Source organism: Alligator mississippiensis, chromosome 8 (genome assembly GCF_030867095.1).
Source record: "Alligator mississippiensis isolate rAllMis1 chromosome 8, rAllMis1, whole genome shotgun sequence".
Taxonomy (NCBI): Eukaryota; Metazoa; Chordata; order Crocodylia; family Alligatoridae; genus Alligator; species Alligator mississippiensis.
The window spans coordinates 1,114,229-1,135,690 of NC_081831.1; the positions used below are offsets into that span (position 1 = coordinate 1,114,229).

A 21,462-nucleotide genomic window follows, 5' to 3' on the forward strand; every position below is an offset into this window, starting at 1 on the left:
TGCCCGCATCACATGGGAGCGGGGCCGGGCCGGGAGGGAGGGAAGGACGGACCCAGCGACCGGCCGGGCAAGAAGGAGCCGACTTGGCTTTGCTGCCCCGGCCCCCGCAGCTTGCACCGGGCCGTGGGGGGGGACGGGGACCCCCGGCCTGAACCCGTCCCGGGGGGTGTCCTCACCTGCTTCGTGGCTGGCTCAGGACGGCACACGCACACGCACCCGCACTGCTGCATAAGTGGCTCCATGTATTTGCAGCACGCCCCGAGGTGGATCTCCCCGCGCGCTCCTGGCAGCCGTGCCCAGGTAGGCTGAGGCTCCCACCTCCGTGCCAGGCGAGAGCCAGCGAGGCCATGGCAGTGCTGGGCGCACCTCGCACCGCTGGTCCCCGCGCCCCCCGAGGTGCCCGGGAGGGACCCCGCTGAGCCCGGAGGGTGCTGCCCGCGGACCCGCCATGCCCAGGCCGGCTGGGCGATGCTGCTCCTCCGGCGCGCTGCGGAGGAGGCTGCCTGTGCTGGGGTGGCTTCCCCGCTACTCTCTGCGGTGGCTGCAGCTCGACCTCGTCGCCGGCGTGACCGTGGGCCTGACCGTCGTGCTGCAAGCCCTGGCCTACGCCGAGGTGGCCGGCCTGCCAGCCCAGGTGAGCAGCGCGGTTGTAGGCACGGAGTCGTCTCGGGGAGACCAACAGGGCTGAGTCCCGCTCCCTCCTTCCTCGGGCAGGGACCCCGCTCGTGGCGGGGAAATGTGCCCAGCTTCGGACTCAAGCGCTCCAAGCGCAAGCAGTTTGCTTGCCCTGTGGACAGCACCTCTCGCTTCCAGCACAGCAGGGCCGAGGCCCCCGTGGCACAGTGGTTATCCCGGTAGTAGTATTATTACGTGTTTGTAATGATGCCACAGGCTTCTTGCCTGCCATGCTGCCGTCACAGAGGGCCTTCCCACTTCCGGAGTTAGGTCAGTGCTGCCAGGTGAGGATGCCGTGCACCCCCCCGGCGTCCTCAGCGTTTGCAAGGGGTGCCCTTCGCTGCAGGGGCACAGCGCCTGCCTAGGACCGGCTGGCTGGTCACCCATGGAGTGGTAACACCATGGTCGCAGCAGGTCCCAGGTGCCCGGGGGGTCGAGGTTGGAGCCTGACGGCTTGTACCTTCCTGGAGGTGTTTCTGAGAGCGCCTGTGCAGAGGCGATGCCTCGCACGGGAGCGCCATTCTGGAGGTGCATGTATTGTAACGGGTGCATGAGTTTTCCTCTGGTAGGTGAAGGCAGATATTCAAGGCATATCCGTAAGGCATATAAGACCTATACCTTACGGACACTGTAGTGAGGAACGGCTTGCAGCCGACCACGCTCTGTCCGTTGATCTCGTGCCGAGCAGCGAGGGCCCTGGGACGCCTCCATGGCAGAAGCGTCTGCCAGCCCGGGCCCTGGCAGGGCTGAATGCTCTCTTTGTCCTCGCACAGTACGGTCTCTATTCCTCCTTCGTGGGCTGCTTCGTTTACTGCCTCCTGGGCACCTCCAAAGATGTGACGCTGGGCCCCACGGCCATTATGTCGCTGCTGGTCTCTTCGTACGCCTTCCACGACCCTGCCTACGCCACCCTGCTCGCCTTCCTCTCGGGCTGCATCCAGCTAGCCATGGGCCTCCTGCACCTGGGTGAGACGCGGCAGCCCCCGCTCTGCCACCATTTCCACGCAATGCATTTTGTTATTCTGTTCAAGCGACACGCTTCCCCCATGTCTGTGCTGTCTAGCTACGGCTTGCAAAGCTTTGCTCTGCGCGTGCATGTGTGGGCGTGCTGCATTCTGTGCCTGAGACCTGCTCACTGCACCCATCTGCATCCGTTACAGGTTTCCTGCTGGACTTCATTTCCTACCCCGTCATTACAGGCTTTACGTCAGCTGCTTCAGTCGCCATTAGCTTCAGCCAGGTCAAGGTAGGCCTTTTGCTGTGGCTGTTTCTTTGGTTTAATTTGCCTAGGAGCCCTCGGGCAGCCATGCAAAATCATCCTCGGAGCATGCACGCAATGTGGCACTGCCAGCCTGCCCCACTGCTGGTGCCCCTGAGCGCCAGGCTGTCTCCATCCTCCGCGCTGCGCGTGCTGCCGGTCCTGCTGATCTGTGGGTGAACGAGGAGAGCACTTCCATGCACACTGCTGGATCGGGTCTTGTAGCCTGACTGTGCAGCTGGACCTGCTCCCCTTGGAAATAGCCCGTCCCCTCTGGCAGGAGCAAGGAGAGAGGTTGTGCCTGGACATTCACCAAAACTCTCAGCAAATGATGCCTCTGTCTGATTGCCGCTCGCCTGTGGTGGGGTGTGATTTGCTCTGAGGCACTGGGATTGGCTGCGAGGTTGGACTGGCAGGCAGCTGGGCCAGTTCCCTGGTGCCTGGGGTGGTTTTGCGCAATGCTGGGTGAGGCGGGAAGGGAGCGTTTCCTTTGTGGTTGACCGTAATCAGAGACGCAGGGCTAGAAAACAGAGACGGCAGCTCATGTCACGTGGTTGCAACCGGTGCTACGTGCAGTAGGAACCGCGGAGCTCCATGGGCCTCATCGCTGTCCTGTTCCTGTGATAGATGAGGCGTGGGGAGTCTGGGGGTGGGTTAAATGACCTGCCTTGGATTCAATGACCATTAGTGGGGAGGGCTTTGCCAGCCAGGCTCCAGGGGCATGGGGGTCGGGGCCTGCGAGCTGGTTCCCCTCTGAACCCTGGGGCTGGGTGGCACTGGGAGAGGGCAAGGGCCAGGAGAAAAGTCCCCGTCCGGGGCTTGCAGCCTGATGGCAGCACCGTGAGGAGCAGGTGGCAGGGCCCGCGGTGCGGTGCTGGGCAGTCACGGGGCTCTGCTCCTTTGCACAGAACATCCTGGGGCTGCGCGGCATCCCACGGCAGTTCTTCCTGCAGGTGTATGAGACTTTCCGGCGCATCGGGGAGACCAGGTCAGCGACCCTTGTCCGTCCCTTCCAGCAAAGCCCCTCAGAGCAGGGAGCACGCCTGGAAAGCTCTCAGCACCCAGGAAGGCCGGGGCATCCTCTCACCCTGGGGAGCTAATTCCTCCGGACTCTGCCCCGTGCTCGCGCAGGGCTCGTGCTCTCTGCAGCCAGTTGGACCAGACAGGAAATGGGCTCAATGCCCCAACTGCCCAAAAGGGAGGGATGGAGTCAAATTATTTCCCATTGCTCTGAGCCCGTGGCTCTGAGCTCAGCTGCTCGTATCGCCCCGCTATGGTCGCAAGCCCGGGGCGAGCAGGTACAAGGTTTGCTCTGTGCCCGTGGGACCAGGGGCACAGGCACCTCTCCGGGGCAGCGGGAGGTTGAATCGAGGACAGGAGCGGTTTGCCTTGGGATGGCTCCAGTTGGCAGTGGCTCCTGCTATACCTGTCCCTTTGCCCTCGTTAGCTGGAAGGAGCCTTCTCTCGTCAGTGGGGGAAGCTCCCGTGTCTTTCCAGCTGGAGCGTGAGCCCAGAGAGCGGGTCTGCTCGCTGTCAGGACATCTCCACTGCTCGCAGTGGGGCCTCGGGGGGTTCCCCCTTCTCAGCAGGGAGAAGCCCTTGCAGCTGTGATGGGTGCAAGGGCTCCCAGGCTGGGCACTGATCCGAGCTGTTTGTAGGGTCGGGGATGCCACCCTGGGGCTGGCTTGCCTGGTCGTGCTCACGGGGCTCAGGTGCATGAAGGGCCACGTCCCCCGGGGCTACCAGATGGAGCCGCTGCTGGTCAGGATGGGTCATCTGATCGTCTGGGCCGTGGCGACAGGTCGGCTGGGTTTGCACGTGCCCTGCACCAACGTGCCGCGGGGCTGGGGCTGCTCCGGGCCAACGGAGGGAGGAGGTGGTGTGCACAGCCCTGGGGTCCGGGGGCTCCGGGAAGAGCGATGGGGCTGGGACCTTTCCCTGACAGGCCTGGGTCTCACCCAGGGACCATGAGCTGTTGTAAGAGGACGGCTGCTTGGGGCCCTGGCATGAGATGGCCCTGCCTGGACCATCGGTACCTGCCCCTGCCGGAGCAGAGACCCCTGGGACCTGTGCTTGGAGGGCATCGCCTCCCGGGCTAGGATGAGCTGCCAATGCACATCTCTCTGAGCCCCCCAGCAGCCTGTGGGTGCTGCGGGCATGGCACGATGCCTTCACTCTGCTCGCTTCCTCCCTGCTGTAGCCCGCAACGCCCTCGTGGTCCTGTTTGCTGGCCTGGTTGCCTACTCGTTCCAGGTGACAGGCTCCCAGCCCTTCGTGCTCACCGGGGAGACGCCCAAGGGGCTGCCTCCCTTCCAGCCACCTCCTTTCTCCAAGGTCACAGCCAACGGCACCGTCCCCTTTGGCCAGATGGTTCAGGTGGGTGAAGCGGGGGGCTGAGGTGGGGCTGGAGGGGGGTGGGCTCGTCCTAGGTGTGCTCCTGTCGTGCTGCACCTTTGCAGCAGGGAGAGGCAGAAATCCATATAGGAGTGGGGGTCTCGCCCCCTTACGGGACCCCCCTGTATCTGGGGACTGGTGGAGCCTTGGGAATGCTGCCAGCAGCTCCGCTTGCACTGCCCTATGCGAGACCCTGGCATGCGGTCGGCTCTCCCTGCTGCTCAGGGACATGACGGGGGGTGGGCATCCTCACCTGGGCACTCCCTGCTCTCACACCTCTTCCTTCCCTTGCCCAGGACCTGGGAGCTGGGCTGGCCGTGGTGCCACTCATGGGCCTGCTGGAGACCATCGCAATCGCCAAGTCCTTCGGTAGGGCTGTGCCAGGCTCCCGTGGGGTCTTGGTGGTCCCGGGGAGGAGGGTCTGGGGCCTCTGCACACGGGACAACGCTTGCATTTCCCTCCTTTACTGGGAACACTGGGCATTTCCCTCCTCCTTCTCACCTGCTGCCCCAGGAGGGCAGTTTCTGTGTATCTGGGTGGAGGAGAGGGGCTCTCCCCGGGTCTGTCCAGCCCTGGCTGCTGCACAGTCTGCATCTGTGTCGGGGTGGGGGGGTCTCCTGCCCAGGGGACGTGGGTGAAGAGGCCCAGCAGGGTCTGTGTTTTGGGCAGCCCTAGGTTTCCCTCCCCCCCCACCAATGGCTTTCTTACTCCTCCATGCACCCTGCTTGCCCGGGCACCGAGGTTGTTGTGCAGGCCCTGGGTGGGATTCGTGGCCAGGGGCAGCTGTGGGGTACCGAGGCAATGCCTCCCCGTCACTCCTTTCTCCTTCCAGCCTCGCAGAATAGCTACAGAATCGACCCCAATCAGGAGCTGCTGGCCATGGGTAAGAGCGCGGCCCGCAGGGGAGCCAGGATGGGCTGTGGGGCCGCTCCAGAGACCCAGCCAGGGGGTTGGGGTCCTGCCCCCACCCGTCTGTTTGCTCCCTGGGGGTGGCAGGAGTCCGGGAAGGGGTTGAGGGAGACTGGCTCACCCTGTCCCCCCGGGCAGCATCCCATCCGGTGACTGCACCACTCAACACCCCTCCTCTTCCCTCCGTCTCCCCCAGGCTGCACCAACCTCCTGGGCTCCTTCGTCTCATCCTACCCGGTCACGGGCAGCTTTGGGCGGTGAGTAGCCCCTGTGAGAAGGGCCCGGCTGAGCAACTCGTTGCTTGGGGTGGAAGGGGCCACGGCAGGGTCTCTGGTACTGGGGCAGGGGAGCCCGGGCTGGCCCGTGCGGGGCGCATGGGGCTGAGTCGGCTGCATTTCCCCTGCTCCCAGCCACTGAGGGTTTGCTTCTGCTGGGCGGTTGGTGCCTCCTTCCCTTCAGCCTGTAACAGTGCACGTGCTTTGCATCCCAGGACTGCGGTGAATGCACAGTCTGGTGTGTGCACCCCAGCCGGGGGGCTGGTCACAGGTGGGTGCTGGCGCTGCCCTTGCGCCCCTCATCCCCATGCCCTGGGCCTGGATGGGCAGCCCCTTGGCTGTTAGTGAGTCCTGCGTTGGGGCCCCATGCATGGGGTCGAGGGGAGGTTGTAATGGCTGGGGCTGGGGAGGCCGTGCCCAGTGGGTTGGTGCCAGCATGCCCGTGTCTCATCACGTGCCTTGTCCCCGCAGGGACCTTGGTCCTGCTCTCCCTGGCCTACCTGACCTCCTCCTTCTACTACATTCCCAAGGCGGCGCTGGCTGCCGTCATCATCGGGGCCGTGGCTCCCATGTTCGACGCCGGGATCTTCAGGACACTGTGGCGTGTTAAAAGTAGGGGCACGAGCCACCAGCGACACGCACTTGCCTGGGTCTGGCCCACTGCCCTCCCTGCCTCAGCTCGGTGCCCCACGCTGGGTCTAGGGCGGTGGGGACGGGCCCTGCTTTGGTCGAGGGCGTTCGTCGGGTTGACTGCACACGTCTTCGTGCACATGCAGCTGGATGCAAGCATCTTCTCGTGACTCTCGTGGGAGCTGCCGGTGCAGGAGCTGCAGAGAACAGTCCTGGGCGTGACAGTCCTGTGCCCAAGCGCCACACTGGAGCGGTGCCTGCTCACACCCGTGTGCTCTGCACCCTGCCGGGCCCCCAGGCTGCTGGGGTGCCCCAGGCCAAGAGGGGATGTTGCCCCATCCTGGCACCATGGAAGCCCCAGCACTTCTGTCACGCTGTCTCTCGGGGATGCTGGCCTGCTGCTTTCCTCCAGAGACTAGACCTTTTCCCCAGCCTGCCCTCCCTGCAACCCCGGTGCATCAGTGGTCTGCTCGGGATTGAAGCCAGAAGGCTTATTCCAGCACCAGACCCTGAACCATCTGCACCCCTGAATAGAGACCAGGGGCTTCTCCTCCCGCCCCAGGTGCTGCAGCTGCGTCAGCCCAGGTGCGAGGGCAGCGTGGGGCAGCACCTGGCGTCTGTCTTCCAGAGCTCGACCTCGTGCCGCTGTGCGTGACCTTCGTGCTGTGCTTCTGGGAGGTGCAATACGGCATCGTGGCTGGCATCCTGGTCTCGGGGATCCTCCTGCTCTACACCATTGCCAGGCCCCCAATAGAGGTTCGGTTCAGGCCTCCTGCAGCATCAGGAGGGCTTTTTCGTCTGTGCAGGTCTCTCCCCCCGGAGCGGTGGCTGGATGCATTGCGGTGCCTCTAATGTTGCTCCTGCAGCCTTCCTCCGTATCACCGTCTCCAGTCGGATGTGGGGCCATGAGGACAGGAGGGAGGGATAAGCCCACGCAGCTCCGAGCGGGGTGGGTGCCCTCTCAGCACCGCCGACACGCTCTCAGTGCACGCAGCTGCGGGGTAGGAGATGATGTGAGGTGGGACATGGGGTGAAGGCTCCACTGTCTGCCCCTACAAAGCAAGGCATAGAGGCTTGTGACCGTATGCCCTTTTCTCTCCAGGATAGGAGGGGGAACAGAGGCCATCACGGGGTCCTGGGCACGTTCCAGCCCCCTCTTCTGCTCTCTCTTCTGCAGGTCTCCGAGCAGGGGGTGCTTCTCCTGCAGCCTGCGAGCGGCCTGCACTTCCCAGCTGTCGAGCACCTCCGGGAGGCCGTGCACCAACGGGCGCTGGCAGGTACGGGGCGCTGTGCCAGGGCTGGCAGCCTGCCACTGGGGTTTGGCAGATCCTAGAAACACCACAGGACGATCCCACCGTCCCTCCACACATGGCCCAATTCATGCTACCCTTGCAGGCCAATGCCTGGGGATGCTGCTGTCTCCTAACCACCCCCCAGAAACCCTCCTGCCTACAGCGAGGCTATGAAGGCACAGACCTCAGGATGTCGGTCTACAAGGGACCTCAGGTCCCCTTCTTCTGTTCCAATGTCCCAACCCCTTGCACGAGTGAGGGGATGCTGCTGCCAAGCTCATCCCTGTGCCTCCTGCCCGTAAGGCCACTCCAGGTGCTGCTGGGCTTGCTGCGAGGCGCCCACGTGATGCTCTCCCAGCAGGGTCACCGGCGCGCTGCGTCGTCCTGGACTGCGCACACGTCAGCAGCATCGACTACACGGTCGTGCGGGGGCTGGCGGACCTGCTGCAGGAGTTGCTCAAGAAGGGCATCTCCCTCGTCTTCTGCAGCCTGCAGGTGCGTGTGGCCGTGGGCAGCAGCGTCAGCTGGCCAGTCTGGGGGGCACCGCTACACGCATGCTGCCCCTCAGGCTGTGCCGTGATCTGCAATAGCATGGGCATGGCAGAGAGGCGCAGCTCCACTTGTTTCTGTTGGGGGGGCTGCAGCTGCAGCGTACTGAGCACCTGAGCCTTGTCCTTGCCACGGTGCCGCCACGTGTGGAGAGGACAGGCCCCAGCGGGCTGGGGGGAGCATGGGGGCTTGGGCCAGCCCTCTCCATGGCTGCAGTTGAGATAGGGGATGCTGCGCTGTCCCTCTTCTGCTGTGGCCGCGGGGCCTGGGGGTCACCGGGCTGCACCAGGTGTGCGTATGGGGTGGGGGCTGCAGCTCTCGCCGTCCTGCGGTCGAGTTTTAAGGGTGGGTTTGGCATGGCCCATCCTTCAGAACGAGCCATTTGGGGGCCCTGGCAGGCTCCAAGTGCTGGAAGCGGGATGCCGTGACACCCCTCTGCCCTCTGCCCCCAGCCTCATGTTCTCCGTGTCTTGCTGTCTGCGAACCTGGAAGGATTTCAGCATTTCCCCAGCCTGGAGGAGGCAGGTGAGCAAGGCCAGGGTCCTGACCGGGGTAGGGACAGTGCCTTGGCTCAATACCTGCTAAGACATCTGCTGTGGTCTTCCTGGGACCTGTCTGTGTGCCAGCCTTGGCTCCTGCTTGACTGTGCACGGTCCAGTACGGAGCAGCGGCCTCCAAAGAAGTGCCCCAAGCACTTGGGCCAGGAGCTGCTGCCGACTGGGGCTGGGAGAGGCCCCTAAGTGGAGCCCTTCCTGAGCGTGCAGGCGCGCAGGCGCATGGCTTTGCGAGGCTCTGGGGCCCTGCACCGGCCTAAGAGACCTCCCGTGCAGGGCTAAGCCCAGCTGAGCCAGCCCTTGACTTTCAGCATCGCCTGTTCTCCCCTCCTTCCTCCTCTCCTCTCCTCCCCGGACCCACCTCACCCATGTCTCCAGCAGAGCAGGAGCTGCAGGGCAGCAATCGGGTCCTCTTCCATGATGCCGACGAGACCATGCTGCCGACGCCAGGGCTCATCCAGTGAGAACATGGCTCTGGCCATCCCGCCATCTGCCCCCCGCTCCCACCCAGGGCTGCTTTGGGTGTCTCTGGAAGAAGGATGCGTGCCAGCGCTCCCGGTCTGCTCCTGGGGCACTTCCAGGCAACACAGCTGGAGGGGAGGGAACGCTCCTCTAGGCAACACTACACGCGACGGGAAGAAAACTCATCTCACCTGGCTGCGGCTCTCTTGTTTCTCTGTTCTAGGAGGCACCGAGAGCCTGGCACTAGCTGGGGCTGGGGGGCTTAGCTCTGCCTGGGGGCAGCGCGGAGGCATTGCCCGGTGCGCACTTTAGCATCCCCCTCCTTTGCGGGATGGAGGGGACGATGCCTGAGAATCGTGCAAAGCTCCTTGCGGGAAGAAGGCTTGGAGACGCCAGCCCTGCCGCCTGCCTGTAGGTTGAGGTTGGTCCACATTGAGACCTGGCACGAGGGGCAGCAAGTCTGGGGTGCTCTGGCATGGCCACCACTCATCCGGAGGGCTCGGCGAGGGCGCTGGCACGTTGTGGACAAGGAAGGGGACTCCTGGGAGCGAGCTGGCGGGCAGACGGGTGGAGGTGGCCTTTGGGCACCGTGCGCAGGTCTCTGGGGTCGTCTTTGCTCTTTGTTGTCGATCCCCCGCACACCACATCTCTGCATGCACTTCGCCTGTGTGGTGGGCCGGGGTCTATTGCTTAGCTTCGGGCAGTTGGGCTTGATGTGGCCCTGCTCCCCGCAGTTATAGCACCCTCTCCTTTCCCAATTGGGTGGTTTGCCCAAATCTGGGGCCGCCATGTGCTCGGCAGGAGGTGGCCCTCTTTCCCCTTTTTGACCTGGCCCTCCCTTCCCCCCTCTTTGGACCCCTTTTTGCTCCTTCCCAGAGTAGGGAGGCCTCTCACGGTTTAGCAACAGTCGGTCTGCAATCTCAGCGGCCTCGAGAGCATCTTTGGGGTCCCTGTCCCTGACCAGGGTCCTAACCTCTCTCGGACAGCAGTAATAGAATTGTTCCAGCACCAGGAGCTGGCGTGCCTTTTCTACAGTGTCAGCCTTGGCTTCGGCTAACCATTTAATGCACGTGTCCTCCAGCAGGGCCACATAATCAGTCAATGACTTCCCGGGTTGTGGGCGCATATTCCAGAATTTTTTCTGAAAATAGTCCGGTCCTAACTTGAACGTTTTAGACACGGCAGCTTTGAAGGCATTATAGTCATCAGCTGTGTCTGAGGGCAGGCTGCTCAGGACCACCGCCATGTCACCCTCTACCAGAGCCGACAAGTACATCATGAGCTTTTCCTCCGGCACCTTGCACCGCTGGGCTTGTCTTTCGAAGTTGCTTAGGAACACCGCGGGATCGTCTCCCTCTCGGTAGCGAGCGAAGGTGGAGATGTCCAGTTTGGGGGGTTCCCCGGACACTTGCGGGGTGCTCGCGTTTCCCCCGTTGGTCTGCAGACGGAGCTGAGCCTCCAGCTTTCTCTCCTCCAGCTCCAGCCTTTTTGCCTCCAGCTCCATCTCCATCCTTTTCACTTCTAGCTGTCGTTGTTCCCTCTCGCGCTGGGCCTCCAGCTCCAGCCTTTTTAACTCCATCCTCTTCAGCTCCAGCTCATGGAGTCTCTGCCGCTCCCCCTTGGAGAGGGATCTCTCGGCAGCCTCCGGACTTGCTGAGTGGGAGTGTGTTTCCGGGTCGGACTCAGTTGTCGAGCATGAAGCTGACGCTTGTCCTGACTCGCTGGTGCACAAGGGTTTAACCAGCTCTTCCTTCTTTAGCCCTTTCTTCACATGAAGGCCTCTCTCTTTTGCCAGTTCTTTCAGTTCAGGCACGGTCATCCGGACATACTCGTCCGCCATCCTGCCTCTCTACACTATCCAGTCGACCCGTTGCCAAATTAGAAATTGTTTGCTCAAGGGATTTCAGTGACTCGATTCCTTTCCCCAAATTATGCCTCAAACATAGCAGGGTATTCGGATCCGACCTCTACCACCACGTGTGGAGGCCCTGTGTCTGAGCTTATAAAGGTGGGGGGGGGGGAAGTGTGGCAGAAATGCCATGGTCGGTGCCCCTCTCCAGAGACCTGTCTGTGCCAGGGTGAGAGGCTGGTGTTGAATCCCTCAGGGCGGGGATCTCCCACCTTGTCTGCATGACAAAAGCCTGGCGCCTGGGAGGTGGGGGATGCTCTGGTCACCTGGGGAGGGGGTGGGGGGCAGGGGAAAGCCCCGCTCACCTGCCCAGGTAGGCAGGGATGCTGGGGAGATTGGTCGGCTTGTGGCCAGCACTGGCAGCTTCGATTGGACCGGGCTGCTGAGGTCAGAGAGGGGATAAAAAGGCCCGGGCCAGGAAGAAGGAGCCATTAGCCAAGCGGTCATCCAGGTGAATCTGAACCTGGGAGAAGAGCTTCACCATCTGAACCGGGCTCTCTCCTCATCACCGCATGCTCCAGGAGTGCCCTGCCTCCAGAGGAAACTCCAGCCACCTCTGGACGATGCGAGTGAGTAAGCTGCTCAAGATCCCACTAGATATTTAGCTTCAGTAACTCAGATGCGAGATCAAAAGGCTACCTCAGCCACCCTGGTTTGCTCTATGGGATCCCTCTGATATTCCCATGATACTGCTCTACCTTTTACCCTGTTTCCGTCCTACCCCTGTCATCAATAAAGTTCTCCTTGTGACCGGTGTGGGAGACGTATTGAGGGGTGGGTCTACATTATGCCAAGGAGGCCCCGTAGGTGGGTGGACTAAGGAAGACTTTCCTAATCAGCCCCTGACTTGGGGAAGTGCCCCGAGTGCCTGTATTGGGTCTAGGACCCATTGGACGATCAGGCCTGTGTTCTCCAAGGTGCGCAGAGCCAGAAGTGAGTCCAGAGCCGTGGATGGTGGCAGTGGGACCCCAGGCTAGCGGGTGTGCTCCAGGGAAGGGGTCGGCCGGACGGGAGGCACCCCAGGGAGGCACTCGGAGCCTGGACGGTGGTCGGCGCAGGGAGGTGGGCGGCTCAACGCAGGAGCGCCCCCTACTGGCCCGCTACGGGGCACTGGACGGGGGATGCAGCGGAGAGGAAGGATGTGGCGGCCGCCCGGCTCCGGACCGTGAAGCCCGCTGTACTGTGCACGCCGAGTTCGGTCCCAGCAGGACGCCCTGCCTGCTCCAAGCCTCCTCGCCGCCTTGTGAGAAAGTCTTTAAACCAGGGGGAGAGGCAGTGCCTGCTGCCGTCTCCCCAGGCCAGACTGCCTCCGTGCCAGCCTCGGCTCGCAGGGGCACGGGGTGCCTGGCAGGAGAGGAGGCGGCAGAACGACTTTGTGAAGCCGTGGTTATAAACTGGCTCGGCAGGAGGGCTTGTTTGCGAGGGAGGGAGAAGCCTGTGCCCGAACAGTAACCCTGCGTGAGTCACAGTGCTGCCAGGCTCAGCCGTTCCCAGTTTCCAGCTGGGGCTAGCAGCAGGGACTGGGGCCCAGAGCGAGAAATGAAACTGAAAGCAGTCTGTCGACCGGGTATTTGGAGAGGGGTTTTGGGACAGCTCTGCCCACCTGGAGGAGAGATTTGGAGCCAGGCTGTAGGGCCGGACCTGGGCCCCGGGGCCTGCCTGGAGCAGCTGCGCTGACTTTGCAGCCAGAGGCTGCCCCAAGCCAGTCCCTGCCGGCCGGCCATCTCCCCTGCGAGCCTGCTCTCCAGATGGAGCAAAGGGCCTTGAGCTCCCTGGAGGGGATAAGAGAAAGCTCCGGCTTCTCCCCCAAAGTGACGGGCGCCGGAGCCTCGAAGTCAAGTCCGAGCCGAGAGGTAAGGAGGCAGCTTCCGAGAGCGGGGCCGCGGCGAGACCAAGCTTCCTCGCCTCTCCTCGCGGGCCTGCTCCTGCAAGCGCGGCCCTTTGCACCGCCAATGCCTCTGTCTTGCGTGGCCCGTGGCAAGGAGCGGGCTGCCCCAGCCCTGGCCCTCCAACCGCCCTGGCACTTCTGCGGGTTATTTCTGTTACAGCCCGGGGCGGGGGCGCTTCGCCTGAGCGAGAGGGGTCGGGAAGCGCAGCTTGTGCTGATAAAGCTTGGCCGAAGGGCAGAGGCCTGCGGGGCTCGGCGGATGGGGATGCGCGGGGCGGGGCGGGGCAGCGCAGCGCCTGGGCCCCGCGATGCTGCCTCATCGCGTCGCGGCCCTTTTCTCGCGCAAGAGCGAGTGTTATCGGGGCAGGCCTTCGCCTTGGGGGCGGGCAAGCCGGGCGGCCGCCGGGGCCACACGTGTTATCTAAATACAAATGAGCGACATGGAATATCTGTGTTATCCATGCTGCGCGAAGAGACTTTCGTGGCGGCGTGGCGCAAATGCCCGACTCGCTTGTAGGTCAAAGCAGTGAAGCCCCCAAATTGACTGCTGGCCCCCCCGCCCCCCCCGGGGCTGGCCAGGGGCGCAGGCTGGGCGGGCTGAGCAGCTCCGGCCAGGCGCCCCGCCCCGCCCCGCCCCGCCCCGGGCTGGAGACGGGCCTAATGCGAATGAGAATAAAACGCTGGCTCCCGGCGCCCGGCCGCACTCCCCCGCGGGGGGGGGTGGGTCCTGGGCCCGGGCCCGCCTCGCCCCGCCCCGCCCCGCCCGCCGTGACGCGGGCAACGAGAAACCTCCCGCTGCCGCGGAAACCGAAACTGAAGCGGGGCCGGGCGGCGGCGGCAGAGTCGGGACCGGCACCGCGACCAGGGCACCCGCGCTCCGGCCGGTGCGTGCGGGGCGTTGCACGGCAGCCCCCGGCCGGCTGGGGGGCACTGCCCCGCGCGGGGGGCACTGCATTGCAGCCCCCGGCACGGCTGCGAGCATGCAGGGGGGCATTGCCCCGGGCGGGGGGGTGCATGCAGGGGGGCGGGGGGGCATTGCCCCGGGCGGGGGGGTGCATGCAGGGGGGCAGGGGGGCATTGCCCCGGGCGGGGGTGTGCATGCTGGGGGGCGGGGGGCATTGCCCCCGGCGGGGGTGTGCATGCAGGGGGGCATTGCCCCGGGCGGGGGCGCATGCTGGGGGGCGGGGGGCATTGCCCCGGGCGGGGGGGTGCATTTAGGGGGGCATTGCCCCCGGCGGGGGTGTATGCTGGGGGGCGGGGGGCATTGCCCCCGGCGGGGGTGCATGCTGGGGGGCGGGGGGCATTGCCCCGGGCGGGGGGGTGCATTTAGGGGGGCATTGCCCCCGGCGGGGGTGCATGCTGGGGGGCGGGGGGCATTGCCCCGGGCGGGGGGGTGCATTTAGGGGGGCATTGCCCACGGCGGGGGTGTATGCTGGGGGGCGGGGGGCATTGCCCCGGGCGGGGGGGTGCATTTAGGGGGGCATTGCCCCGGGCGGGGGCGCATGCTGGGGGGCGGGGGGCATTGCCCCGGGCGGGGGGGTGCATTTAGGGGGGCATTGCCCCCGGCGGGGGTGTATGCTGGGGGGCGGGGGGCATTGCCCCCGGCGGGGGGGTGCATTTAGGGGGGCATTGCCCCCGGCGGGGGTGCATGCTGGGGGGCGGGGGGCATTGCCCCGGGCGGGGGGGTGCATTTAGGGGGGCATTGCCCCCGGCGGGGGTGCATGCTGGGGGGCGGGGGGCATTGCCCCGGGCGGGGGTGTGCATGCAGGGGGGCACTGCCCCGGGCGGGGGGTGCATGCTGGGGGGCGGGGGGCATTGCCCCGGGTGGGGGTGTGCATGCAGGGGGGCACTGCCCCGGGCGGGGGGTGCATGCTGGGGGCGGGGGGCATTGCACTGCTGTCCGGCCCAGCCCGGCCGCGCCCGCTGCACGCCCGGAGGCTGCAACCCCGGGGCGGGGGCGGGGGCGGGGGCGGGGGGCACGCACGCCCCCCGCCCGTGCAGCGGCCTGTGCTTTGGCGCCACCTGCGGGGGGGAGGGGGCGCGAGGCATGCTGGGACTTGTAGTGAGGAAGCAATTTGCATCCCATTGGCCGAGCTTTCGCAGGGGAGGGGGTTAAAAGGCGAGCGGCCGGAGGGGCTGGAGCTCGTTTGCATGCTAGCCAGGCCCTTTGGGGGCTCCCCTTGCGCCCCCCCTTGCAAGCAGACTGGGTAGGTGGGGGGGCTGGGGGCTGCTTTGCCAGCGGGGACCCCCTTGCACGCAGGGGTGCTCCCGGGGTGGGGGCACGGCTTGCAGCTGCCCCTGCCCGTGCTGGGACCCGGATCCCTGCAAGCCTTGCAGCGGTCCCAGCTCCCCAGGCCACCGCCAAGGCCCCCGTTGGGCTCCGGTTTAAGGGGCAAAGTGGGGACGGGGGCTCGGCAGCTCGGACCCCCGGGAAAGCGGCTGCCCTGGGCTTGCTGCGGGGCGCGGACGGGCCGGAGGCTGTCCAGCCCCTCGCCCGCGGGAAGGGGAAGTTCGGGCTCTGGCGTTGGCGGCGGGGTAGCGGTTTCCTGGCCGAGCGAGCGCCCTGGGAAAGGCTCAGGGATGCTCCCGGGCGCCGCGTTGGTCTGAGACGGGGAGAAAGGCACAACTGGAGCTCGGGGTTCGCTGTCCCCCGAGCGGTGGCAGAACAGGGAGAAAACGGGGAAGCGCGGGTCGGAGCCCCCCGACGCGCGGCGGCGTGACGGGGTGCGGTGGCACGACGTCCCGCTGGGTCCTCGTGGGGCGCGGGGGCCTCCTCGCGTCGCGCTGCCCGCAGGATAAGCGTGACGCTGCCGTGGTTTGCCGTCTTTCCCGTGTCAGCGCCTTCCTGGTATAATAAGGGTTTGAGCCTCAGTTTCCCCGACTGCCTTGTGGTTAGGGTTAATGGTCAGGGAAGCGGTTAATTGTGTCTGGAGCCGGAGCTGGAGGACCTGGGTAGCCGGCGCTGACTCGCCCAGCGGGTCGCTCCTTGCTGCTGGAGAGGCTGCAGAGGAAGATGCCCGGAGAAGGGGGCAGGGGAGGCTTTTCTTTATTAGCTCTAGACGAGCAAAGCCAGCGCAGTTAGAGGAGGTGGAGAGAGACCAGGCAGGCGGGTTTGGGGGCCCAGACTGCTGGAGCCTTGGGGCCGGGGTGTGGGGGGCCAGAAGGGCAGGTCTCCCAGGCCAGGGAGCCGCGCCGGGCTGGATGCAGGGGCCCGACGAGGTGTGGGCGATTCTGGCTTTTGTAATGGTTCTCGCTCGTTCGTTTGCACTCATTTAGGGCAAATAGCTCGGCATGTGAAGCTCTGCGGCCTGGGGCAGGGTGGGTGGCTCTCCCGTCCGGGTCGGCCGTTCGGCCCCTTTCGCCCTTTCATTTCCAGACGGGAATTCCTCGCAATTAGCAGGGTCACGTGACTAACGAGCATTGTGCTGCCATTTTTCAATTTATTTTTTAAAAATACTTCTTCCTGCCCATACAGGCTGCCTGAAGCTTTGCCCCGAGGCAGCGGCGTGCAGGCATGGAGTGCCTTCGGTGCCACTTTGTTTCTCAAGATGCTTCTCCCAACTTCTGCAGCAAGTGTGGGCTCCTGCTGGGACCCTCCCTCCGCACAGCACCCCCCACCACGGAGAAAGGTAGGAGACCTTGTCTGGGGACCGCAGGATCCCTTGCCCCGCTCTGCCCCTGGCCTGGGTCTGCCCAGGTGACCCCTGCCCTACCTGCCCCTTTGTGTTCAGGTGGGTCGTGTGACCTGGCCAGATAAAATCGGGGTGGGGGGGGGCTCTCTTCTTTCCCGGGGAGAACCGCTCTTCCGGCACGGGGCAGTATCTGGGGAGGTAATGCAGAGTTAACTTCCCACTTCCGGTGGGCAGATCTTGGCTTTACGCCCACTCTCCGGGAACAGGAGACTAGCTTGCTCCTGCGGCCGCACGGCCGAGCCCCGAGTCCCCGGGCTGGGGCTGCGCTAGGACGCCCGCCAAAGGATTTGGAAGCATCTGAAGCCGCGGGCAGGGGTGGAGGATGCTTGCCGGTAGTCGGGTCACGTGCGGTTCTTGAATGACTCCGGGATTGGGAATTGATTCGACTGATTTGACGTGTAACCTGGAACGTTTACTTGAAAAGCACGTGCTCCAGGCCTGTTGGTTTCTGTAAGGAGTGAGCTGGAAGCCTGCCGGGAGGCGAGAAGGCAGCTCGGGGCTGACAGGTCGCCAGGCCCAGTCCCCGTGAAGACTCCAGTTGCTTTTGTTTGCTCAAAGCGTATTCAGACTCGCGCGTCCTCCTGGGCAGGGTTACCGCAGATCCAGGCTTTCCTGGGCAGCTCCTCCTTTTTGGCCCCTGTTCTCGTGTCCGGGCAGGTTTCTGAAATGCGAGCAAATGCCCAGGGGCTTGCTTTGTCTCTGCTTTCCCGCGCTGGCTGTCCGGCCCCCTGCTCCCAGGTCAGAGACACGGATGGTTTGTGTGTGCGTGTGCATGTGCATGTGCGTGCACGCACGCTGTGTGGATGGCACGGCTGAGGGTGGGGGCTGCAGGCCGGGAGTGAGGGGCGCCGGGGGGGCAGGGGTGGCAGGTCGGGTTTTGGGCCTGGCACAGCGAGGCGGGTGCCTCCGTGTAGCAGTGCCCCCACCATGCCGCCACACGCAGGAACCTCGGAGGAAGGTGGGAGCCCCCGGGAGTCACCTGGGTGGGGAAGGGACCTGGTGGTGTCTGGTGCCCCCCCCACTTCCTCAGCTACTGCTTTCTTCTTCCTCCCCCTTCCTTTCTAAGGATGGAGCTAGCCAGGAAGAGCAGCCGATAGGATGCTCTCCCTTTGTGCCGACTCGCACGCTGCGGCTGCCTACTCGGTTGCTTTTGGCACCTGAGCGCGTCTCTGGGGCTCAGCCGGAGGCAGCTGCAAAGGCACGGCGGGGCAGGGTGAGAATGACGTGGCTGCGTCTTGGTGGTGACACGACTATTACTGGAGCGTCTGGAAAGGCTCCGTCTATGCTGGTGCCGTGCAGACGGTCTCGTTGGGAGCTGGATGGGTCCCTGTCCTGCTTTCCGTAGGCACGAGGGGGGCCCAGAAGGAGGAACCACGGTGCCCTGCCTTGGCCAGATGTGCAGCAGCAGACGGCTGATGCAGAGAGTGCTGCAGCCCAGCCCAGCCCCTGGCCCGGGGTGGGAGAGCTCGAGACTTTCCTCCCCGGGACAGGCAGAGGCCCAAAGCCTGGCTTGGGGATGGGGGGAGAAGGGGACTAGGAGAGAGCAGCGAGGGGAACTGTTATCATGTCAGTCCTTACCAGCTCAGCTTGGCAAAGGCTGGAGAAACCCCTCTCCTCTTGGCTGCCGCGCTGCCCCAGGTGCTGTGCGGTTCCCTCGCGTCTTCCCGCTGAGAACGGTGCTCTCGCCCTCTTCCTTGTTCCCTGACGGGGGATGCTCTCTGAGTTGCAGGAGGCGGTGAGGCCAGGGAGATGGAGATGGAGATGGAGCTGGAGCCTGGACGATCGCTGAGGGTAGAGGGTGTCCCCTTCTCTGGGCTGGGTGCCGAGACCAGAGACACGAAGGGGAAGCCAGAAGAGTCGCTTACGCAGGACGCCGGGGCTCAGACCGGTGGCTCCAAGAAGAAAGTGAGTACAGCCGAATGCGACGGGCCGGGCTCAACACGATTCCCCAAAGCCCCCAGACTTGGTAGGGCTCTCACGCCGGGTGCCAAGCAGAGCGAGCTCCTCGGCTCTTTCCCGATGAGTCCTTCTCATCAGGAGCGAGCACGGACAGCCCCGGCGCTACAGCTTTCTGCTGGCGCTCTGCAGCTGTTAGCCCCCCGCACCAGGAAATCCTCTCTCGGCTAGCGCCATGCATCTTGTAGCCAGCGGCACGAGGTGCCGCTGGCGCTGGATTACGCAGCTGCCCCGGCAACACCCTTCCCACAAGGAAAGAAATAAGAAACGTTCAAGGGTAAAAATCAACCTGACCAGAACGAATGTCTGCTGGGTTCGTGCTACCGGGCTGGTGCCGAGCTCTTATCACCCTGCTGAAAACGTGAAGTCTTCGGGACTGCAGACGTTGCGGGGCTTCTCCGACCACCTGGCCCCGAGGGCCCCTCCAGCCCTCTTTTCTCGCTGATTTTTATGATCCACAAAATTACCTCTGCCTTGCAGCTTGAGGGAGGATTTCCCAAGCTGTTCCAGGGTGCCCCTTTCCTTAACGATGGACACGGAAATAACGGCTTTACTAAGAATCGCGAGGCTCTGTTGACATTCCCCACAGCTGCTTTTTTTGGTTTTCTTTGTAAGCATAACAGTAATTTCTAGTTGCGAATGGGCTGACGGGGTCTCTCACCAATATAGAAACCTGGAGCAACTAATGAGACCAGACTCTTCCCATTTTTATTTTTAATTAATCCTTTGTGGCCAGTCTCATACAGGTTTTGGAACTGAGGTTTGTGGCTCGTGCTTTGGTCCCAAATAATTGTACAGCACAAAACACTTACTGGGCAGTCATCAATAAAGCGCAGCGTGACACTGTGTACAGAACTGTGTGGAAAGAGGGACAAGGAGCTTATTTTGGTAGAGGATTTCTGCCAAATTGCCTATCAATACTTTTTTAATGCAAGCTTTGCCTTTCCTCTGTCTGTGCATGCACAGTTCAGTGAATCCTGGCATCTGAACAGATTCCAGTAAAACCTGTGATCTGTCCGTTTGCAGATCTGGGCCCTTTGTGATGCTGCGAGAGGACAGATAGGCTGGCAACAGAGAGTGGAGTTCACTTCTGAAAAGGGCTAGCCTAGCACAAAGGCCACAAAACCCCAAATCTGGATTAAATCCGTGGTGTAAACTGGCTTTGCAGATGGGGGCCCGTTTTGCTCCATCTGAAGGCGAGGGGTGGTGGGTGCTGGGAGATGAGTCACTGATTCCCGGCTTTCCCAGTGCGAATGAAACCACTCGGGCTTGCCAGCGCGCGGTGTCTGCAGGCCTGGGGCCGTGCCAGCGCTGGAAGAAGAAAGCCGCGTCGAAGAGGCGACGGCGATGGCAGCGGCGCGGGGGGTAGCAGTCTGCAGCAGGGGAGTTCTCAGTCGCATGCTGTTAAAACAGCTCCAACCCGCTCTTGGCAAACAGTGCGTCGGCTAAAAGCTTGCAGACGGCTCCTTTCTTTCCCTGCAGATATAAATTAGGATCCGTTGCTTTCCTTCCTCGTGCCTGGACCGAGTGTTGCCATCCGCTACAGCCACGCTGTGGCCCCGGTCGCACCGTGGTGGCCTCTGCTCTGCAAGTTGCACATCGGCCCCACGACCAAATGCCCAGGGCCTCGGTGTCGTGCGTTGCAGAGGCTGGCTCCAGGCTGCTTGTGGTTAAACTCCTAGGTGATGAACTCTCGTGAAGTACGAGGGTGTTTCTGTAGAGCCCACGCAGCATCTCAGCATTGTAGGGTCTGCGGGACCTGAGCAATAGCACCTCTCGCTCTGCTGGCATCAGATGGGCACGGTGTCGTGTTAATTTACTGTGATTTTGAGGGGGGGGAGGCAGCATCGGCAGCCCCAACAGTTTGGTGATCGTGGCCCCTGTAATTCTGTAAGGCAAACAGAGGCTGCTGTCAAGGCGTTCATGAAAAAATGGGGGCTGGAAGGGACGTCAGGAGGTCACATCTAGTCCAACCCCTGCTCCAAGCAGCACCAGCCCCAACTCCATCATCCCAGCCAGGGCTTGGTCTACCCGGGTCTCAAAAACCTCCAAGGATGGAGATGCCACCACCTCTCTGGGTAACCTGGTCCAGTGCTTCACTGCCCTCCTCATGAGAGAGTTTGCCCTAATCCCCAGCCTCAACTTCCCTTGCTGCAGCCTGAGCCCATTGCGTTCTTGCCTCTCCCATTCCTGCTGCAGCCTGGAAGCTGTTTTCCTCTCTGCGGACACTTGGAAGCAATCTTTCCCTCTGGTTTAAACCCCTGCCTGGCCTTGGCCAAGGTGCCCTCCTTACGATTCCCTCTCCCTGGTGTTGCTTCTGCATCGGGGCCTTCCTCACAGCCTGCATGTGGGCACGTTGGTCAAGGAAGCCCTGAACCGAGCTCCTCCAGTCCTTCGTTCTCCCTGTCCCCTGGCTTGTATAGGTTGCAAAAAAGCAAAAGCATGCAGTGCCTTTTGGAGGCTGCCTCCGAGCAACGAGCACCTTCAGAAGCAAAAGCGGCCTGGGGTCCGGATGCTAGGAGCAAGGGGATGGTCGTGCATGTTAAGCTTCTCCCCTGTCTAATTGCCATCCCCTCGGCTGTCGTACGGCCAGGCAGACGGTAGCGAATGGCCAAATGTATGAAGCTGTTCTAGCTCACTGTTTCCACTTCCTAACTCTGGTCTGTCTGCAAGTGAAGCCCTTTCTCAACAGGCAGTACAAGGGGTGAGTGAGGTAGAGGCTGCCAGCCCTCCTTCCAGAAAGAGGAAAAAGGAGAAGCCAGGCTCACCTGAAGGCAGCAGCCCATCTCTCGCAAGCCCACAGCAGGTAGTTCTCCTGGTACTTCTTGTATCTGGAGGAGTCGACACCACTTCCATGCCCTGAAGCCCCGTTTACCAGCACGAGGGTTTTGTCTGGGTTGAATTGGAAGTGAGCAGGGCAGGGCTGGGCTCAAGCCCGCTGTCGGCGGGATGAGACCTGCCCCGCGGGGGGCTGGAGAGCGAGTACATCTGTGCAGGGGTGGTTCTTAGCCTGAAACCC

General features: G+C 63.5%; 2 protein-coding genes across 6 annotated transcripts in view; both read left to right on the forward strand.

Moving 5' to 3' along the window:
* The first annotated feature begins 67 nt into the window (after positions 1–67).
* On the forward strand, positions 68–9,192 carry SLC26A11 (solute carrier family 26 member 11). Of its 3 annotated transcripts, none has more exons than XM_019482933.2 (16): positions 68–634; positions 1,449–1,641; positions 1,836–1,921; positions 2,842–2,921; positions 3,592–3,734; positions 4,134–4,309; positions 4,624–4,696; positions 5,160–5,210; positions 5,433–5,493; positions 5,727–5,782; positions 5,983–6,123; positions 6,770–6,897; positions 7,319–7,418; positions 7,792–7,928; positions 8,435–8,507; positions 8,915–9,192. In XM_019482933.2, the coding sequence occupies exons 1-16, from the start codon at positions 449–451 to the stop codon at positions 8,998–9,000; spliced, it is 1,770 nt and encodes a 589-aa protein (XP_019338478.2). In that variant the 5' UTR covers positions 68–448; the 3' UTR covers positions 9,001–9,192. The 3 variants fall into 3 exon arrangements, with proteins under 3 accessions (XP_019338478.2, XP_019338479.2, XP_014453494.3); XM_019482934.2 differs by having other exon boundaries at positions 8,918–9,192; XM_014598008.3 differs by having other exon boundaries at positions 7,795–7,928.
* Positions 9,193–13,517: 4,325 nt separating this feature from the next.
* RNF213 (ring finger protein 213) overlaps positions 13,518–21,462 on the forward strand; it is a 62,273-nt gene continuing 54,328 nt past the window's right edge. Inside the window, exons 1-4 of one of the 3 annotated variants that reach the window (XM_019482935.2) lie at positions 13,518–13,679; positions 16,271–16,424; positions 18,217–18,392; positions 21,136–21,249. In XM_019482935.2, coding sequence (XP_019338480.2) covers positions 16,310–16,424; positions 18,217–18,392; positions 21,136–21,249 — 405 coding nt within the window. In that variant the 5' untranslated portion in view covers positions 13,518–13,679; positions 16,271–16,309. Of the gene's footprint in view, positions 13,680–14,908; positions 15,003–16,270; positions 16,425–18,216; positions 18,393–21,135; positions 21,250–21,462 lie in introns of those variants that run through there. The other 2 variants (XM_059731956.1, XM_019482936.2) reach the window with 2 other exon arrangements.